General features: G+C 42.1%; 1 protein-coding gene across 3 annotated transcripts in view; it reads right to left on the reverse strand.

Moving 5' to 3' along the window:
- ZCWPW2 (zinc finger CW-type and PWWP domain containing 2) overlaps positions 1 to 21911 on the reverse strand; it is a 57886-nt gene that overhangs the window by 29779 nt on the left and 6196 nt on the right. For 2 of the 3 annotated variants that reach the window (XM_082193535.1, XM_082193533.1), the window contains exons 2-3: positions 16057 to 16397; positions 14141 to 14300 (exon numbers count right to left, since the gene is read on the reverse strand). In XM_082193535.1, coding sequence (XP_082049661.1) covers positions 14141 to 14300; positions 16057 to 16343 — 447 coding nt within the window. In that variant the 5' untranslated portion in view covers positions 16344 to 16397. Of the gene's footprint in view, positions 1 to 14140; positions 14301 to 16056; positions 16398 to 18412; positions 18550 to 21911 lie in introns of all 3 variants that reach the window. The other variant, XM_082193534.1, reaches the window with a different exon arrangement.

The raw sequence follows: 21911 nt of genomic DNA on the forward strand, positions 1-21911 counted from the left end.
CAGCCTAACTTCTCTGTGGCCTGGGACCTTCAAGATGTTTTTATTTGAAGACCGTAGGTTTCTCTGTGGGGCATACCAGGAGAGGCGGTCCCGTAGGTACGAGGGTCCTAGGCCATATAGGGCTTTAAAGGTTAAAACCAGCACCTTAAACCTGATCCTGTACTCCACCGGGAGCCAGTGCAGCTGGTATAGCACCGGGTGAATGTGATCTCGCAGCGAAGACCTCGTAAGGAGTCTCGCTGCAGCATTCTGCACCCGCTGGAGTTTCTGGGTCAGTCTCAAGGGCAGCCCCACGTAGAGCGAGTTACAATAATCCAGTCTGGAGGTGACCGTCGCGTGGATCACAGTGGCTAAAATATTTTGCTTTTTCCTGTGTTTTATTTATTGAGATCGCGTAGGTAAGGTGAACATAAGTTGCAGGCTTATTGTACTACCTTTGACCAGGAATATCTGCCCTATCAGTTATTTAGTTATTTATATACTATATTTATACAGATGCCCCATATGTTCTCTGGAACCCCCACAAAGCAAAGAAACAAACCATACCGCTCATATTCCAGCAAATGTGGATTTATAAAAAGAAACACATTTTATATCCGGGAAAATGGAGTAAAGGAAGCAAGCAAATTATTTATGTATACTGTACATCTTGCAGTTAATGCATAAAAGCAGCCTAAGAAACACTTTAGAGTTCCAGTTCAAAGTTGAGATAATAAAGCACTCAACTATAGTACCCTCACGGGTTTATGGATCAGCTCCTAATACACAAGGTCACTTTGAACCTTTCAAAAAAAATAAAATCATTTTCCTACCTATCAAAAATGGTGGCATCTCTTTCTCTTATACAAGCTGACTCGCCTGTCTTGGGTATACCCCTTTCACAATAGGCTTGTCTCTTTATCCAGATATCGTGTACTCCTTTAAAATACAAATGCGCTACCAAGCAGAGTAAAATGGCTAAAAGCAGTGCTATTTTTCTAGAGAAAGAGGTGCTGGAACTGAGTTCTGGTGAGTTCGGATTGGGGAAAAAAAGCCCTGGCTAAATGCGTTTGTTATTGAAACATTTAAGATTGCACTGCCTTGTAGACATATGGTCCTGGGCTCCCTGTTTCTCTTTTGACAGCCTTCAAATTTCTAGGTCCATGCAAAAATGATCTAAAGTGTCTATACAACTGCCAGTATTGGGAGAATTAGTGTGCACAGTGACATTCTAAATCAAAACCAAAAAACATTTACAAAAGGATTTTCGCCTCAACCATTGCAAGTAAAGCTTCCAAGCACTGCTCTCATAGAGCCTAGACCAAGTTCTTAAACTTGGGGGGGCCATTGCCCCCTTGGTTCCCCAGTGCCCCCTACCCTGTAAAAAAAGATTATTATTCTAAATAGTGGTTTCCTAGACCCACTGAGGAACATCACACAATAAAATTCAACACAGTAAAAAATTAATTGCACACTTATGCAAAACCTAATTAAAACTAGTTTAATTTCCTCACAAACTTGATCTGGCAATACCAGCTTTTCAAACTATTATAGTCATTTACACCTCCAGCTGCTGCCCCCATGCCTCTAAGTGCCCTCCTAGGTAATCCTACCAACCTGCAGAGGGTGGCACCCGCCTCCTTTGGGAACCACTGGCTTCAACTTTTAAAAGTCAAAATACAAATGGAAATGTACTTGTAAAATGTAAAATGCCAAAATACTTTTGAAGCATGTCATTTTTCAACACTTAGGCTGTGTATACACTTCCATTTACTCTGCACCCAAGGCACTCCGTGTCAGGAGTGCGTGCAGGAGCCAGGCCCTGTGACCGGTAGGGCTTCGCACGCAGGACTAGGGCTTTCCATATATATATATATATATATATATATATATATATATATATGCTTTCGTAGATTTTCACGGGTACAGGAATGCAGGTTTTGGTGTCTTCGGGTGTCTTCCCGTGTAAGAGTCGGGGTGTCTGTGCGACGTTTCGACGAGGTCTCACTCGCACCAGCCTGAAGATGACGAGTGAGACCTCGTCGAAACGTCGCACAGACACCCCGACTCTTACACGGGAAGACACCCGAAGACACCAAAACCTGCATATATATATATATATATATATATATATATATATATATATATATATATATATATATAATTTATTGGTTTTTTAAACATATCATTTTCAACAGTAATTAAACATACTTTTACATCTTATTCAAATTTTTGACTTCCATCAATCCTGTCTGAAAATTTTCCAATCTAATCTCTCAGTATGCATTTCTTATCTTCCCTATTACCTTTCAAACTCATAACCAATATCTCTATCTTTTTCTACTTTGTAACACTTCGTATATTTCTCCTTACAAAACTTCTTGCAGTCCTACCAGCGTGATTTGTTGATTACAGTTGCTCTTCAAATAATTCATATACTTTTTCCAACCTTCTGTAAATCTCTGGTCCCGCAGGTTTCGAATCCTTCCTGTCATTTTGGCCAATTCTGCATAGTCCATTAATTTCACCTGCCAATCTTCTTTCGTCGGAATTTCTTCTTCTTTCCATTTCTGGGCTAACAATACTCTTGCCGCAAGGGCTAGGGCTTTCCTAAGTTTCTTCTCAAGAGGCAAGGCGCGGCCGCACAGGTGAGGCCGATTGGTAACTCACAGCACCTGGTGGCAAGAGCCGAGAAGGGATATAATGTCAGCATTTCCCTTTGGCACTTTGCCACAGCACACGCTTCCTGCCTTGGGCTTCTTGACTCCTTGCTTCCTGACCCTCGGACCCTTGGCTTCTTGACTCCTTGCTTCTTGATCCTTAGACCCTTGGCTTCATGACCCCTTGCATCCTGACCCTCGGACCCTTGGCTTTGTGACTCCCGGCTCTCTGGCCCTTGGCTTCCTGACTCCTGGCTTCTGGACTCTCGTTCCTGCTCCCACCCCGCCGTCTTGCCCCCAGTCCCGACGTTTTCTGCCAGGACTTTGACCGCCCGTAAACCAGACCGTGACACTCCAACTGATAGTTTGGGAAGTGGTTTACCCACAACATTAGACACAATCTGGTGGTGGTGTTTTTTAATGAATTACTGTTCTGATGTGTTTTTCTCCAGCCCAGCTTCGATCCAAATTGAGAAAAATAACAACCTGGTTGCATTTTACACCAGTAATGTGCTGTCATGAATGAGCCACCTCCAAGGGAAGGGTTGCAGCCAGCTGAAGATAGCAGCAAGGAACAGAGAGGGTTAACTGCCATGCAGGATGAGCATCGGCTTGTGCCAACTTCACCGCCCCTTGGAATGCCAACTGATAAGGGAATGGCGGGGAGCCAGCTAGAACGCAGTCAAAGCTTGCCAGAAGCACAAACACACGGGGAAGAATTAAGAGACAGCCTCTCAGAGAATGGGAAAGAGTAGGGTGCTGACGCACTCAGTCTGAGGTCTTGACGAATAGGAGGGCTCCAAGATAGGAAGTAAAAAAGATGTGTGAAGCGAAAGTTCAGTTGCTTCTAGTCTCACCGGAAGCAGGCTTCAGAAGGGTCATCATGACAGATGATGGCGGGGGCTGTGTTAGAGCCGTCCAGAGTTGTCTGTTTGTTTTGGCAATAAATCATCCTTTTTAATTACACTCGCTGTGTTATCAAGCCAGGGACTGGACTCCTGACATGTGCACACAACCTTGGTTAGCAATTCTGCGTTGGGAAGCCAAGCACATTCACAGATCATGTTGTGAACCCAGAAGTTTCGTGCACAAATAGGATCAATGACATTTTTTTTTTTTATTTTATTCTGGGTTGGTAAAGGCTTCAAAAGGAATAATGTGGGAATGCCATTAATCATGCCCTCATTTGGCCTTTAGCCTTGACTACTGCATTAAAAAATAATCAAAGGGCCAGTAATACCACAGATCACAACAAAGGGGACAACATATGTACCCAGCACACAAACACTTTATTAAATTGTTTTTGCTTTCCTAAACTTCTGAAATGTCCCTGAAACAAACAAATAAAAAGAAGGGGAATAATGTTAGTCCAAGCCAGCCTCAGCCAAAATGACAACACATTGGAAAGAAACCAGTTTTTCCATACTATAGAATCACTTAAGATTACAAATTGGTCCTGTGCATGTTTACTTGGAAGTAAGGTCCAATGGATTGAATTAGACTTTGTTTACATATAAATTCATTTAGAATTGTAGCTTTAGGAGACATTTCCAAGCTTGGTGTCATCTAACAAGGTTGAGCAGCTGGTTAGCTTCCCATTCACTTCTTTGTGTTTGGGAAAATTAGTGTGACCCACAACAATTACGCAGGCTTTCCCAGTATTGCTTTTTAATTTTTGTACCCACTTCAGTTTCTGGTGCAATCCATTGTCTTCAACTTACATACAAGTCTTACTAAAATGAATGGTGTTGCTTCATGAATAATGGTCTTACCCCAAGCCAAGGCTTTCTATTAACACCCTTTTAACTCCCATAATTATTATTATACTCTGAGTTAAATACAGTTTAGTATTTTTTAAACAGACCCAGAGAAATCAATGGGATGGAATCTAAACTTAAGTCAACTTTAGCACAGACCCACTAAAATCAATGGGATTAAGTTGGAATACATGACTAATTTAAGCATGCCTATCTCTGAATCCAACCCTACGTATTCTGTATAGCTGTCCAAACCATGAAGCTGTTCAAATAGGCGAAGCTAACTTTTTAAGTATACGCACCATACCATACAGAAGTAACGACTTGCTCTTTGCAAGGAATGCTCTGCATCCTTGTTGCGTTTCTGCATGATCCTCCCTGAACCTGCAACTTTATATTATATAGGAGCATACACAGAATAGAAAAGGGTAATTATTTTAATAAACCGAATGAACTACACCGTTTGTTTGCAAGCTTTCGATTTATTTTTTTTTAAAAAAAACCAAGCACAAATGTTAAGAGCAAAAACTAAAATAAACTGTGTTGTTAGATCTCCATAGTTGGTTCAATTAACATAATCTTCCTGAAAAATCACCTTTTTTTCAGAACAGCTAACACAAAATCCTAATTATTTTAATTCCCTTAATTGCTCCAAATAACTATGCCTAATGAAAGGCCCGTTTGCCCTTTGAATACTTGTAATTAAAAAAACAAACAAAACTAGAATTATGATAGCAAAAGTAGTCATCCTTTTGTGTGTCTATCAAGGTGGATACATGCTAATTACAAGGGAAGACGTCATTCACAACCTCTTCAGTTTGATATAGTAATGTATGCACAACAATTATGTGCACACATAATGCAGTAAAGCACACTTTTTAAAGAAATGACATTGTGATGAAATGTGTATTACTTGATTTAAGGTATTTTCTTGACAAAACAAGCATACAAAGAAGGAATTTCCAAGAAAGTTATTTACAGTACAAAGGATTAAAGCTAGTGCGTTTTCAATATACGTGTGCGCCACCTTGTGGTGAAATACATATTTTAAAATATCATCTTAAAATTTGATTGCAAGGAATCTGAGGCACGAAAGAACCTAACTCAAGGGTAGGAAACTTGTGCCTCCTCCCCAAGTTCTAACAAAAGGCCTGTCCCCCCCCCCCAACAAAAATGCTGGCTATACCCATGGCGAGGAGGATGCTAAACTTTCTCCCTCAAATCTCAAATTGTTCTTTCCTCAGACTGTTTCTCGTCCATATTTTCTCCCCTAAGAGGAGTTACATCTGATCTCAGATATCCATTGGGACAAAAACAGCTAAAGATAGTCTTCCTATCCAAATGTGTTAGTAGAAGCTGCACTGCCTTTCAGAACATCGTGTTCACCTCTGGTAACTCAATTTCTAAAAGGATAACTGGAGAAGGTACAGAAAGTAGCAACTAAAGTGATTAGGGAAATAAAGCAGTGATTTTACAATGACAGAAAGCACGACTAAGGGGATACATGATATACATTCATAAAATGTTGAAATAGGTAGAGAAATCATTCTCTCCCTAAATTTTAGCTTCCCAGCCCATTGAATAAAATTGCTCACTCGTTTCAATTAAAATAAGCAAAAGGAATCAACTTGTGCAAACCATAGCTAAGAAACAGTGATGGCTGCTAAATTAGATGGAAACTTAGTACAGAAAGTCATTGATCTGTAAATCTATTAGCTGTAATAGTTAATAATAATAATAATAATAATAATAATAATAATAATAATAATAATAATAATTGAGCCTCCATATTCAGGCATCATACTTTTAATAACCAGATACTGGGGGAAATTACTGGAGATAGCCATCTCCATGGTTACTCCACTTGCAAGCTTCCAAACATCTGACTTATTCACTGTTTTAAACAGCATGTGCAACTAGATAGGCATTTGATCTAATCTAATAAAGCAATTCCTAGGGCTTAAAAAACCTCACTATAGCTCTTTCAAGATACCTCATTTGTGTATTCCAGCTTAACCATTTCAAACTCTAATCCATTATCCAATTAAGATGACATACAGATCTAAGCTGATTATGCAGTATATGTTTAAATCCTAGTTCTTAGGTTTTAACTGAACTGTATTTCAGGCTGTAAATGATTTTGGAATCAGAATGAAACTTCCCTTTTAAAATAAAAAGCTTTTCAAATATTCGTTTAGTAGAATTATCCTATTTTGTATTGATTATTCTATTCACATTGGGGTATTTTTCCTCTACAAAACTTATTTCTCACTTTGTGCATGTGTGTGTGTGTGTGTGTGTGTGTTTATAACATATCAAAAAGATGAAACAAATATCTAGAAGCAGATATCTTTTAAAATGTCATTTCAGCTTAAACAGGGTACTGCTATTTTTACAGGCAGATACAATCTGCTTACGTGACTAAACACTTCCAGAAATTGACTTAACTATTCAAGAAGTGCTTTCAAAGATTGCATTTTAAGGGAAATCCATGTTAAATGAGCTAATGGTGCAAGGGAGCGTCAATTATGAGGCATCATTTATTATTTAACTGAAGTAAATCTGAGGTACAGGAACGTGGGTGGCACTGTGGTCTAAAGCACAGAGCCTAGCGCTTGCCGATCGGAAGGTCAGTGGTTCAAATCCCCGCGGCGGGGTGAGCTCCCGTTGTTCAGTCTCAGCTCCTGCCAACCTAGCAGTTCAAAAGCATGTCAAAGTGCAAGTAGATAAATAGGTACCACTCCGGCGGGAAGGTAAACAGTGTTTCCGTGCACTGTTCTGGTTTCGCCAGAAGCAGCTTAGTCATACTGGCCACATGACCCAGAAAAACTGTCTGCAGACAAACATCGGCTCCCTCGGCCAGTAAAGCGAGATGAGCGCCACAACCCCAGAGTCATTCGTGACTGGACTTAACTGTCAGGGGTCCTTTACCTTTTTATAATTTGAGGTACCAATGCCACTGAAGTTTGCTAGGCTCAGCCTGGGAATTAACTTTGGGGGCTTGGCAATGCTTACTTCAAACACGAGATGAGCATCAGAAGCCCACCACAAATGTTTTCACAGCTTGAATTACGATCTTTGGTTAATCCTGCTCTGAAGGGTTATGCCCATGGAAGCTACTCCTGGAGTGCAACGGTCCCTAGTAGTAGTTGGTCTCAATACTAGTTTCTTTGGTGTGCACTCTCAGAAACGAACTCCCTGCATATACCAGCGGCCTCCCTCCCTCCTACCTTGGCTGCTTTCTGAGACTGCAACTAGAAAAGTGCTGCTGGCAGGAAGGGTTTATTATCTGAGCCTCATATTTGCTTGGAAACAGATTTAAGTACTTTTTAATCAGTGGAAAATTCAAAATGCATGTATTAACACCTAACAGCTATACATCTATAGCACATGGATTCCAATCCAGAATTGATACATAGATCCCAACCCAGAAATTTCAAAGGCAACGTTATTTAAACTTGCCTTTACAAAGTGCAAATTATCTGGATTTATAAACAGGACAGAAATTCACCAAAAGTAATTGACTTGGCAGCCGTCACTGAGAATCTTTTGGGCAGGTTTCATCAGGAGAAAAGAGCAAGTGATTTTTGAAAGGCAATTTCTAGATCATAATATTAAATATTCAAACTTTTATTTGGAACTTCGGAATAACTCAGGAGCTTATAATTAAAATGCTTAGGATATACCAGCCAAACTTCAAACTAAAGCACAGATAAACTCTAAAATGCTATATGGGCCCCCGAATGGCAGCATCTCTCAGATGGATATTTTACATGCTCATTCAAGTGTTATGCAGTACAACTGACTTACCAGCACTGACAAAAATAAAAAGATATCTGTATTTTCCTGGAGCTGTGCCAATGAAGGCAGCAAACCCAAAAGCAGGAGCTGTGGCACTGAAAACAAGTATTCAGATGTTGTCAGAACCAGAAGCTGAAGTGGACTTAAAACATGGTACGTCAAGCCTTTAGTTAATATTTTTACTAGATCTAGTTAAGACAATTTTATTAAACTAAGCTTTCCTTAATGGATTGCACAGGATAACAATTTATAAATATCTCTGAAAATTATTAATTGGTAATGTTTCTAGGTTTCACATTTTATCTCTGCCACCTTTATTTTTAAGACTAATCTACTTTATGCATATGCGATTATTCTGGCCAGTAATTAAAAGATATTAATGTCTACTTGCTGTTGTTTTCACTATAGTGTGCTTTATTATTATTTTGTGGTGTTTCATATCTGTGAAGATAGTAAATCACTTGGGGATAAAGGAAAATATCAGGAACAGGCTAATTTCAGAAGCCGACAAAGGAATTCACAATGTCAAGAAGCCTTTGGTTCAAGTGCAATTTGTGGTAATTATATCTGAGTTAATCTTAATAGCAGGCTTGTCTGCTTATAAAGTACAGCCACTTCTTGATCCACAGAGCATCATCCTGTGTTTAGAAGCTGTTTGAATCATCTATGAACCTTACAACTAGTATCTGTAACCACCCTCATTTTTGCCATCAAAATGTAGCACTATTGCTTGGATACATTTGAGGAGCCATACAGATGTTCCAATAACTGTATGGCCTAAAACAGGCTTCCTCAACCTCGGCCCTCCAGATGTTTTTGGCCTACAACTCCCATGATCCCTACCTAGCAGGACCAGTGGTCAGGGATGATGGGAATTGTAGTCTCAAAACATCTGGAGGGCCGAGGTTGAAGAAGCCTGGCCTAAAAACTATAAAATAATAAGCTGTTACCTGTGCTATTAATTCTGGAGCAATGTATTTCAGAATTCTGCAGCAGGAGTATAATTGTTTATGATCACCCATTCAGCTAGAGTATTCCTTCAACAGAAGAAGCTTCCCCCCACACCATACCTAGCTGGCACTTAAGTCATCTGTTTATTACATGTTGAGACAGAGAATCACAACCATTTCCCTATAATACATAATCAAAAAGCTCTCACAAAGAGGAATGTCCTGAAAATAGGACACAGAGAGAGGTACACAGCAGAGATTAAATGTGCCAATTAATATACCGGTATATACCGTATATTAATTACTGTATTCATATGTGGCTTTTGAAGTAGCTGCCTAAAGAAAGCCAGGAAACTTTTAAAAGAAGTGATAGCAAGCATTTTAGCATTGGGGCATTTTAAGCGACAAAGCTTTTCAAACACCTGTAGCGTTATGGCAGTACAACTTGCATCTGCTGAAATTCCCTCTTCTACATAATTCTTAATGTGAACCTACATTTCCAGAGGTTGGGCATTCCTGTCCTAAAGGATGGCTTATCGATACACAAATTTGTGAAACCAATAGATCATTAGCCTGGTGCATGTTCCAAGAAAGGTTGAATAAAGACTGTAAGCTGGTGCAGCTGAAGCTAAGCCACATTTACTTCCTGCAAATAGAGCTATAAGATTATGGCCTTGAGTGGAGACAGTATGACAACAGCCAAATAAAGACTGACTGTGTATATCTGCTTTCAGGCTTTTCCGTCTCTCAGATAATGACATGGAAAAGGCCTGAGAACAGTCATCAGTCATTTCTTTAGTCAACAGTGACTGTCCTTGAATTTGGTAAGGGAAGAAGAAAGGAGTAGATTTGCAATGTCACATAAAAAGAAAACAGGCCAAGTAGAGAATGAAAGGAAGAATAAAGAAAAAAATATGATGGAGTTTCAAAGATCAATCAGAGGACAGAAGAGCATTTATTGATAGGCAGGCATTTGAAGTGGAAATGGCAGAAATAAGAGGAGATTTAAGGGCGTTTTATCAAACTACTAAATGATTGGCAGGAGATTTAGCTACAGAAGAGTTCATACAATAAATAGGAAGGAACTTTACCCGCACTAAAAGGAGCAAAAGAAAAGATTTGAGCAGCATTTTTATGTTGTACCAAAACTAACACTTAACTTTGATAACATAAAAAAGTGAATGGATCTTGACATTTGCTGTTTGAAAACCACTGCTGACAGCTGAATATTAAGGAGGTAAAAGAACATCACACCACAACCGCTCAACAGAAGTGAGTGGTGAAATCAACTTAACTTAACTGCTTTTCCAGCTGCACTGGCTCCCAGTGGAGTACAGGGTCAGATTTAAGGTGCTGGTTTTGACCTTTAAAGCCCTTCACGACCGCCTCTCCTGGTATGTCCCACCGAGAGCCTCAAGGTCCATAAAGAGCAACACCCCAGTGGTCCCGGGCCCTAAGGAAGTTAGATTAGTTCCAACCAGAGCCAGGGCCTTTTCAACACTGGCTCCGGCCTGGTGGAACGCTCTGCCTCATGAGACCAGGGCCCTGCAGGATCTGATTTCTTTCCGCAGGGCCTGTAAGACAGAGTTGTTCCGCCTGGCCTTTGGCTTGGAGCCAATTTGATTCCCTTCCCCCTTTCTTTTTTCTTTTTCCTTGCTCCTCCTGTGATGAGGCTGCATTTTAATATTTTAATGTTTCAGTATTTTAATGTTGTATTTTAATCTTGTTTTTAAGTTGTATTCATTCAACTTGTTTTTATTATTGCTTGTTAGCCACCCTGAGCCCAGCCTTGGCCGGGGAGGGCAGGGTATAAATAAAAATTATTATTATTAAAACCATTACAGTTTTTTCATCAGATTGAATGGGAAAGTGGTTACAATCAAAACTTCCCAACCGTGATGCAACTAACCACATAAATTGACTTGGGACTACAAAAATATATTGAAATATATTCTTCAAAACCCTCTCCAGCCACAGATGTGGACTTACAGCAGGTGATGTGGAAACATATCCAACTGTTCTAACATGTACAACAATGTGCAAATGAGAAAACAAACTGTATACACAGCCTCTGACCCAGAAGCTAACAAAGAAGCCTTTGACTAGTAAAAACAAAATCCGTAAACGCTAGCATGTGTATGGAAAATTCATCTGTTGGTAGACAGCTAATTTGATCAAAACAGTAAAGGTATGTTGACAGTTTAATTCATGCTGCATTTTATAGATGTTTAGACTGCTTTTTAGGCAAGATTGTTTCTCAAAATGGTTTACAACGATATACAAATACAGTGGTGCTTCGCAAGACGAAAAGAATCCGTTCTGTGATTCTCTTCGTCTAGTGGTTTTTTCGTCTTGCGAAGCAAGCCCATTGACGGATTAGCGGATTAGCGCTATTAGCGGCTTATCTGCTGATCGGATCAGCTGATAAGCGGCTTAGCGGCTTAGAAAAAGGGGGGAAAGGGGGGAAAAAACAGCAGGAACTCGCAAGACATTGTTGTCTTGCGAAGCAAGCCCATAGGAAATTCGTTTTGTGAAGCACCTCCAAAACGGAAAACTCTTTCGTCTAGCGAGTTTTCCGTCTTGCGAGGCATTCGTCTTGCGGGGCACCACTGTACAGTACATGTCCATAAAACCCATCAGCAACATTCTTTTAAACAGTTTAATGTATCCAAGTCCATCCCAAAAGCATTTAGACCAGCATACCAAAACAAAAAGTCACACACCTCACTCTGAAGAACAGCATCCAATATCTTAGGTTAAAAGGCTTTTATATAGTTATACTACTGTTGTTGTTAAACACATTATATTCTACAGTAAATGATAATATGTTACTAGACTCTTGTAATTTGCAGGGAGGGGTTGAGTTGTGGGTTTTTGCTGTGTTGACATTGCAAATACTTAAACACTGTAACCAACTATGTATTTATTATTATGAAGCAGTTATAGAACTCCTTTTTTTTTTTTTTTGGTATTTTGTGGACATTATTTTAAGTAGCTAAATCATGCTAACATGATACCATGCAGTAAACCACCCTGTGGCCTTTTGGCAAAGGGTGGTATATAAATTTATTACATAAAATGAAATAAACCTGCGTCTTTAAGCTAATTTATAGTCAACAACAGATGAGGATTGCCTAATCCCTGTTGGAATAAAGTTATGTAATTGGAACATCTATCTGCTGTTGGCCTAGATGAGCAAAGCATGTTCTGAATTCCAAAAGTTAAATCTTGTGCATTAAAGGTAGTGAATGAACTGTAATTCTCCAGTTTTAGAATTTATCTAGACAAACTGCAAGCTAAGGCTGGTTGCTCTCCTCCACTTCAACTTCATTCTCCTTGCCACAGTATGAGCTTGAAATAAATGTTTGTCTGGGGTTACAAGAGTACCACATTACTGTGACTCTCTGTCTGTTACTATTTCATTACTATTATTTTTAAAATCCAGTTTAGGACCAGATTTAAGGCTCTCACATGTTGGCTTCACAAAGCCAGGCAACTGGAAGCTAAGGCTGATATACCACATAATGGATGCACACCATAATGATGTAATGCAACATCACAAATTGTGCTTTTCCCTGGTCTTTTAGGACAAATCCAGATGGTGAGGATGAAGTTCTAGAGTCAGCAAAAATGCCCCACGTCTTAGTCCTGTATTGCCTTATGAAGCATCAGAGCCTTACTACAATGCTAGAGCAATCTTGTTACAGGGAATCATCTCAGGTTTCCAAATACGTCTCAGATTTCTAAAGGTTGACAAACACTTGCCAAACCATTACTCCCCTGTCATATTTCATAACCAAATAAATAGGCATTGCTCACAGCATCCAGTATGTAGCTTCTGTATACAGTGGTACCTCGGGTTAAGTACTTAATTCGTTCCGGAGGTCTGTTCTTAACCTGAAACTGTTCTTAACCTGAAGCACCACTTTAGCTAATGGGGCCTCCTGCTGCTGCCACGCCGTCGGAGCATGATTTCTGTTCTCATCCTGAAGCAAAGTTCTTAACCCAAGGTACTATTTCTGGGTTAGCGGAGTCTGTAACCTGAAGCATATGTAACCTGAAGTGTATGTAACCTGAAGCGTATGTAACCCGAGGTACCACTGTATACTGTTGTAATCCTGGCAAAAATTCTGCTTCAAAAATCAATCTGTGCATATCCTATCTTCCTTTTTTTGCCCACAATTGCTGCTACAGCCCTCAATGATGGGGCATGAAAATCTTAATAACCTTTTTAATGCTGCTCAGAACCTTATCAAACAGTGAAAGATTGCCTTCCTCAGCACTGAATAAAGCGCATCTGTAGTTTTCGTGAAAGTTGCTGCACCTGTTGCAATTTTCTTTAGATCAATTTAGAATTTGGTACATTTACAGACCCCATCAGGTCCGGCAGGCTTCACATTATTAGCTCAATATATGCCGTTTACATAGATTTTTTAAGGCTTCTAATAGCAGAACCTTTTCCATGCAGAAGTGTATGGAATTTTCAAAATAAATCCACAGCCACTAACCAGAATTGTGATTCTTGCAAGTTTGAATCTGTGTATTATTTAACAAATGGGTGAAGTCATTTCTGACAGTACCAACCATCCTTTGGAGAAATGGAGAAACCAAATTCATTTCTCCAGCTACTCCAAAGAGAGGATCGGTGGAATTTTGGCCTAATAATTCATCAGCTGTCAGGGTACAAATGCCTAGAATAAAGCAAGCAATAAATAAATAAAAACCAGTTCTTTCAAAAATTACCTTGCTGGCCATTCAAGTGGTAGGTGTAAGCTACCGTACATTGGAATCTATAAGTCAGAGGTAATGGGTGTTCTGTATAACCCTAAAGAATTTGTTGACAAATCTAAATTTTCAATCCCAACATTCTGCTTCTATGAGGTGTTTTTTTGTTTTTTAGTTATGAGGGAAGTTCATATCTAGCAGATATGTATTATGTGGTTTTAAAGTTATGATCAATAAGGGAAAAAAATACAGTTTTAAAAACTCCTACCTTAAATGAGCTAGGATAAATGCTAATATATTTTATAGCAGCCCAGCTCGTAGAATGGGGTTTTCCCAGGAATTCTACATGATGACTTTCAACATCTCCATCCGTGTCGTATGTTACATACTGTCCATTTGTAGGATCAGGGCAAAGAATGGCAGGCCATCTTAAAATAAAATGTTTTCAAAAAATCAGTTCAGGGAAAGAAAAAGCATATAATACACATGCTCCCAAATTATTTTTAGTCAGAAACATCAATAACTGGCAACGTTACACACCCACCCACCCACACCCACACCCACCCATCAGCACAGGGATCTTTAATAACTTGTCTTTCAAAATAAAGGCACATTGCAGAGCAATCCTATGTATTGGATGGGGATGGGGATCTGCAGTACAGCATTCACAAATCCACAGCCTGCTAGTTTGGCATGGCCAGGCAGAAGCTGTGTGTACATGGATGTTCTCATCCTGTTGTAAAAAAATAAAATGAAATCCTAAAATAACCATGCCAGCTCGACTGTCATAGTTAAAGGCTCACTTTGGGGGCATGTTGAGAGAATGAGGAATACTTTAGTCGTCTAGGTCCAAGCCCATGCCTGACAAGCTGTTGGAATACCTCATTTTGGAGCCCACCACTAGTGGGAACAATGCTAGTGGTACATTTACACTCATTGAACTTTTCACAGGTACATTGGGGAGGAACCTCCAGGGCTGACCTGCTGGCACAACACCCTTTCTGCTGGTGGAGCAGCATTTCTGCCACATCCTATGACTCTTTAGCCAGCCTTGTGGGGAATATAGGATTGCTCCCCTTCGTCCTTTCCTTGTTCTTGTCACAAGTTTGGAGGTAACATTTGCTTGTGCTTATCATGAACAATCTTTTTTTTAAACAAACAAACTTGTTTTCCACTTTCTCCTATTTTTTTCTGAAGCATACTGTTTTGGTATACTTTTTAACTAGGCCTCCTGAGACAATATCAGAACAGAATAACTGAAGTAGAATGGAAAATTGTTTTGTCCCCCATTCTTCAAGGCTAGAATTGTTTTTATGTCTTCTCAGACTACTGCATTCAAAATATATAATAATAATAATAATAATAATAATAATAATAATAATAATAATAATAATTTTTTATTTATACCCCGCCCTCCCCAGCCAAGGCCGGGCTCAGAGCGGCTTACAAGCAATAATAAAAACAAGATGAATGATTACAACTTAAAAACAAAAATAAAATACAACATTAAAATAATGGAACATTAAAATATTAAAATGTAGCCTCATTGCAGGAGAAGGAAAAGAAAAAAGAAAATGGGGGGGAGGGAATCAAATTGGCTCCAAGCCAAAGGCCAGGCGGAACAACTCTGTCTTACAGGCCCTGCGGAAAGAAATCAGATCCTGCAGGGCCCTGGTCTCATGAGACAGAGCGTTCCACCAAGTTGGGGCCAGTGCTGAAAAGGCCCTGGCTCTGGTTGAAGCCAATCTAACTTCCTTAGGGCCTGGGACCACTAGGGTGTTGTTATTTATGGACCTTGAGGCTCTCCGTGGGGCATACCAGGCGAGGCGGTCCCGTAGGTACGAGGGTCCTAGGCCGTGAAGGGCTTTAAAGGTCAAAAGCAGCACCTTAAATCTGACCCTGTACTCCACCGGGAGCCAGTGCAGCTTGTAAAGCACTGGATGAATATGCTCCCATGGCAGAGACCCCGTGAGGAGCCTCGCTGCAGCATTCTGTACCCGCTGGAGTTTCTGGGACAGCTTCAAGGGCAGCCCCGCATAGAGCGAATTACAGTAGTCAAGCCTGGAGATGACTGTCGCATGGATCACTGTGGCCAGGTCGGGGCGGGAAAGGTAAGGGACCAACTGCTTGAATATAGCGAATCTGTGTTACCTGCAATTAAATGTTAACTTTTTAAAACCTTACCTTGGCCACCGGTACATTTTCACCAAAACTAAGCTTCCTAGAGGAAGCTTTGAATACACATATTTTAATCCATGTTTTTGAAACTGAGACTCCCCTGGAAAATGTTCTTCAGAAACAGAACAGTTGTTAAACCAAGGATCAGGATTCATATAACAATACCATGGTTCATTAGGAGCAATATGTGTTGCATCATCATGTGATAAGAGTCTCCATTTTAAACAGCTGCTGTTCTCACACTGCACCCATACTTTATCTAAATAAAAATTATGCTCTGTTACAGAATCCATATAATATAGGATCTTCACTCTTACAGGTCACAGCTTGATGAATACTTGTGTCCTCTGAAATATAAAGAAAAGAACAGGATCAAATTAACACAAATCCAAAACCCCAAAAACAAATAGCTACTATTAAACTCCATTAATCGTAAAGCCCTAGCTAAGCTCTCAAAAGCAAGTGATAGTTGACTGCAGCATGATGGAAACTGCAGAAAATTAGCACGTATTGCCCTATTTCCAGGGTAAACTAGAAGATCTACTAGTCAAAACATTTATGAAGAAAAATTAAGCAAAAGGGGTAAGGAAGGGGTAAACTTTAAGAGAACAAAGTAGATACCAAAATTAAATGCCAACAACCCTTCATCACTATACCATTCCTAGAAATGAAGACTGTGAATAATAAATGACTGCACCGACACCTTCCTTCCCTTAGCACAAGGATGAAAAGCCTGCAACCCTCCACAGGCTGTTGGTTGTTATAACAACCAGTTACTTACTGTTTCTGTGAAAAGTCATTTTGCATATAAGCTCTAACTCAGTTGTCTAGTATTTGCATTATATTGCCATTTAGCCCCAAGCTTTATGTTTTCCCTTCCTTTACAATCATGTTTTATATGCATATGGTAAGTTGGGAGCATGCTCCATGCATTTGATGAAGTGGGCTCTACAGCTTATGCCATAATAAAACTTGTTTGCCTTTAAGGTGTCACTAGACTCCAGGCAAACCTTCTCCAACCTATGGCAGATGTTTTGGACTACAACCCCCATCGTCCCTTACCATTGGCCACACTGGCTGGAGCTCATGGGAGTTGAACTCCAGATATTGAACTCAAATATCTGGAGAGTCACTGTGGGTCCTCACTCTCGCCCTAGCAAACGGTGATCAGCAGTGATTGATCTTCATCACATACTGATGGCTGTGTGGCTAGAAACCATTGCTCACTAAAAACCATGGCTATTGTAGGCCGAAAGGATGGTAGAAACAGGGCCATAATATGAGGTTCTACCCAGATAAAGTGGAATCCTTGGTTAGGAGAAAGCTAGAGACTAGAGATAGTAGTAAAGCAGATGATGTCCCAGCTGAGACAAAATGAGTACAAATGGCTGGTGATGAAGCAGATGACGACCCACACAGCTCAGTGAAGAGACTGGGAGTCTCAAAAACTGGTGGGCAAGAGGTGTGTCGCTTTCATATTTTGTCTACCATTTCAATACCACAAAAGATGGGAATGAACATTCTATGCAAAAATAAATAAATATTCTGTCTTAGGAGTGTATTTAGGTTGTCATGCTGCAAGCTGCAAATTCAAGCTGTACTTTTCAACTCACTGGTCATATTAAAATACCGCACTAAGCCTTGGTTTAGCACACCTTTTTGGCCTGGTGGACCAGATTTTCATCTGTCTCCACACCTGTGGGTCAGCTTTGACATGTGGGCAGTCAACCCACTTGTCAGTCATCTGATTTCATAATGACATCTGGCAACTGGCAGGTAAGTTGTCCCAACCAGCCGGTTGCCAGGTGCTTGGGAACTGCAGCACAAGGAGCCTTGCCAGCCTTATGCTCAGAAAACAAATCAAGCTTGGGGCTTGGGAAATGGTTTTCTGCAGCGACCACCTGCCTGATTGACTTCCTTGTGTGGAACTTGGTTGCACAGATGATCCAGCCAAGATCTCTTGCTGCATTTTGACAAGTATAGCATAACATGAATAAGCTGCAAGCCTTGGGCTCAATTGCTCCCCTTCCTCCCCACATGACCAAGCTGACATGTTTGCAAGTTTTTATGATGCCTGGGACTGATTCCAAAAGACATGGAAGGCATCAGCTTGTTGAAGACTGGTTTAAAACAAGCCAGGTGACTTCAGGTGTTTCTAGATGGGTTTTTACTCTGGGAACTCGGGTGATTTAGGGTGCTTCCAGATGGGCTGGTGCTGCTCACGCATGTAAGGTTTTTTTTTACAACTTCCATGTATCCTCAGCATCAAAATAAAAGCCAGTATTATTATTTTTTCATAGTATGCCAGTGGCCTGTTTGTGGCATCTGAATGATTCATTTGCAGTAACTTGGACCAGATTACCTGAGAGAACACCTTCTTTAATATAGACCTGCCACCGTTCACCAATATCTTCAGCTGACACTTTTCTGATTGTGCCCCAAACTATGGAAACCAGGAGAGCCTTTTCTGTGGTGGCAGCTACCTTGTGAAATACTCTCCTAGCCGAGGTAAAGTTAGAAGAAGAGTTTGGATTTGATATCCTGCTTTATCACTACCCCGAGGAGTCTCAAAGCGGCTAACAATCTCCTTTCCCTTCCTCCCCCACAACCAACACTCTGTGAGGTGAGTGTGGCTGAGAGACTTCAGAGAAGTGTGACTGGCCCAAGGTCACCCAGCAGCTGCATGTGGAGGAGCAGGGAAGCAAACCCGGTTCACCAGATTACGAGTCCACTGCTCTTAACCACTATACCACACTAGCTCCAATAACTACATAGAGTTTCCAGCCCATGCTTAAAACACACTAGTTTGCCTTTTTTTTTTTTGACCAGAACAATCAGAAGACCAAAATATTAACAAGGAATGGAGGAAATTTATAATTTACCTTAAAAACCATTGTAAACAGCTAAAATTGTTAGTAGGATTGGAATAACACTTGTAGTTTGACGGTGAATTTTGGACGTAACGGAGATGTAAAAGATTTGGATTATATTATAAAATATGCAGGAGGAAATGATTTACAATAGGACCCACAAAGGGGAGGAGGGAAGTCCAGGAGATAGTTTGGAATCTTGTTTTTATGTTGTATGTTGGATATGTGATAGTAAAACATTAATCTGTCAAACCAAACAAATATAAATATGTGTGTGTGTGTGTATATATATATATATATATATATATATATATGTCTTCTGAATATATATATATATATATATATATATATATATATATATAACACTAGTTTGCCCAAGCATTTTCCCGGGTGAAATATACTCAGAGTCGCAAAGTGATTTCATGCTCTTTATTCAGCTCATAGTGGTGAGGAGGAATGAATCAAAGTCCCCTCACAGTATCTGCTTTATATACATTATTTACACAATGGGCTGCACATGATTGGCTAATTCCGGAATTCTACTGTAAGCCAATCAGGTTGTGGATTCACTTCTATCTGGAGCAGGATTGGGTGGTTCCTGCCAACCAATCAAACTGCTGCATTGTTCCAGGACCAATCAGACTGCTGCATTCTGAATCCTATTGTTCTAGGACTAATCAGACTGCTGCAATTTGGATCCTATTGTTCTAGGACCAATCAGACTGCTTCAGTTTGGATCCTATTGTTCTCAGTACATAACACCCCTCCCCTCTAAGTTCCAGTCCTGCCCGGGAGGTCGCATTCATAGTCCTCAAGGTATGCCGGCGGCCTACGTGTGCGTTGCGGCCTGTGGTGTTCCCTGGTCCGGGCTCCAGGTTCTGGCTCATGTTCCAAGGATGCTGGCTGTGATGGGGTTGTTTGGTCTGGTGCAGCCGGCTCGCTCAGTCGTGGTTCTGGTTCTGGTGTCCTTTCGGCGTCACGGGTCCTCTCTGTATTTACTGATTCTGCCTCTCCTGCTGGCCCCTCCTGCTCTATGGGCCTCACTGTCCCGCTGTTCCCTTGGGACTCCTCTGACCTGTCCTCCTCCTGGGTTTCTCCCGGGAATCGTCGCCGTATCTGGTCGCAGTGGCGGCGCCAGCATTGCCCCCCATCCGTTAGCACCTCGTACGACACTGGGCCAGTGACCCTGGTGACTGTGGCGGGTACCCATGCCGGGCCTGCCCCAAAATTCTTTGCGTACACTGGGTCCTGGGCCTCGAAGGTCCGGGGGTTCCTGCCTTCCCCCACCACTACCTCATCCTGAGCTCTATCGGGGTGAAGGCGGTCCAATCTGATTGCAAGGCGCCGACCCATTAGTAGTTCAGCAGGGCTCCGGCCAGTCGTTGAGCTGGGGGTGCTGTGCTGTGCTAGAAGGAATGTGGCAAGGCGGTACTCCCAGTCCCCTTGCGTCATGCGGCGAAGGGTGTCCTTGGTGGTCCGCACCATGCGTTCTGCTTGGCCATTGGTGGCAGGGTGGAACGGCGCTGAACGGATGTGGCGGATGGCGTTCTGTGCTGTGAAGGTTTGGAATTCTCCTGACGTAAATGCAGTCCCGTTGTCTGAGACGAGAGTGTCAGGGAGCCCGTGGGTTGCAAACAGCCTGCGTAGTACCCGGATGGCTGCGGACGTGGAAGTGGACGGTACCAGTGCGACCTCCAGCCATTTGGTGTAGGAGTCCACCACTATGAAGAATGTTTTCCCCTGAAAGGGGCCAGCGAAATCCACATGCAGGCGTGACCATGGTGCTCGGGCGGACTCCCAGGACTGGACTGGGGCCCTTGGGGGATCTGGGCGGGATTCTTGGCAGGCCTGGCAGTGTTTGACCCAGGCCTCTATCTCTCCATCGATCCCTGGCCACCACACATAACTCCTGGCAAGGGCCTTCATTCTTACTACCCCTGGGTGTGTCTCGTGTAGGGCTGTGAGGACCCTTTTGCGGAGGGGCTGGGGAACAACGACTCTGCTTCCCCATAACAGGCACCCCTTGTGGGCTGACAGTTCATGTTTGCGGGTTGTGTAGCCAGCGAATTCTGGCCCAGGGCTGCTGCTGGGCCATCCCCTCCACACCCAGTCCAGGACCCGGGATATGACCCTATCTTTCTTGGAATGGTGTGCAACTTCTTGTGCCTGAATGGGGCGGTCGGGAAGCAGCTCCAGGCTCATAACCTCTTGTGCAGGTGCTGGGTCGGGGCCTGTTTCCGGTAGTGGTAGCCTGCTGAGGGCGTCCGCATGGCCCATTGCCTTCCCCGGGCGGTGAATCAGTGCATACTGGTAGCTGGCAAGGAAAATTGACCACCTGAGGACGCGAGGAGACAGCACTTGGGGGGTCTGCTTTTCGGGGGCAAACAAGCCAAGCAACGGCTTGTGGTCAGTCACCACGGTGAAGGGCCGCCCGTACAAGAAATCATGGAATTTTTTTACTCCCTTCACGATTGCCAGACCCTCCTTGTCAATTTGCGAGTAGTTCCGCTCGGTTGCGTTGAGTGTCTGGGAAAAGTACGCCACCGGTACCTCTCTTCCATCCGGGAGTTGGTGCCCCAGGACAGCGCCAATGCCATAGGGTGAGGCATCGCATGCTAGCACCACTGGCAGCCTCTCGTCGAAGTGTGCCAAGACAGAGTTTGAGACAAGCAAGTCCTTGACTGCCTGGAATGCGGCCTCCTGGCGCTGGCCCCACACCCAAGGGGCCCGCTTGTCCAGGAGTCTGTGTAGGGGCTCCGCTACCGCCGCCTTGTGGGGAAGGAAGGAATGGTAAAAGTTCAATAGTCCCAAGAAGGCCTGAAGTTCAGTCTTGCTCTTGGGCGCTGGGGCATCACAAATGGCCCGTACCTTGTCCCCCGTCGGGTGGACCCCTTCTGCGTCCACCATAAATCCCAGAAAGTCCACCTGAGGCACTCCTAGTAGACATTTTTCTCGCTTCACCTTGAGACCCGCCGTCTGGAAACGGTGCAG

The sequence above is a fragment of the Podarcis vaucheri genome, assembly GCF_965113315.1.
Source record: "Podarcis vaucheri genome assembly, chromosome: 12".
Taxonomy (NCBI): Eukaryota; Metazoa; Chordata; class Lepidosauria; order Squamata; family Lacertidae; genus Podarcis; species Podarcis vaucheri.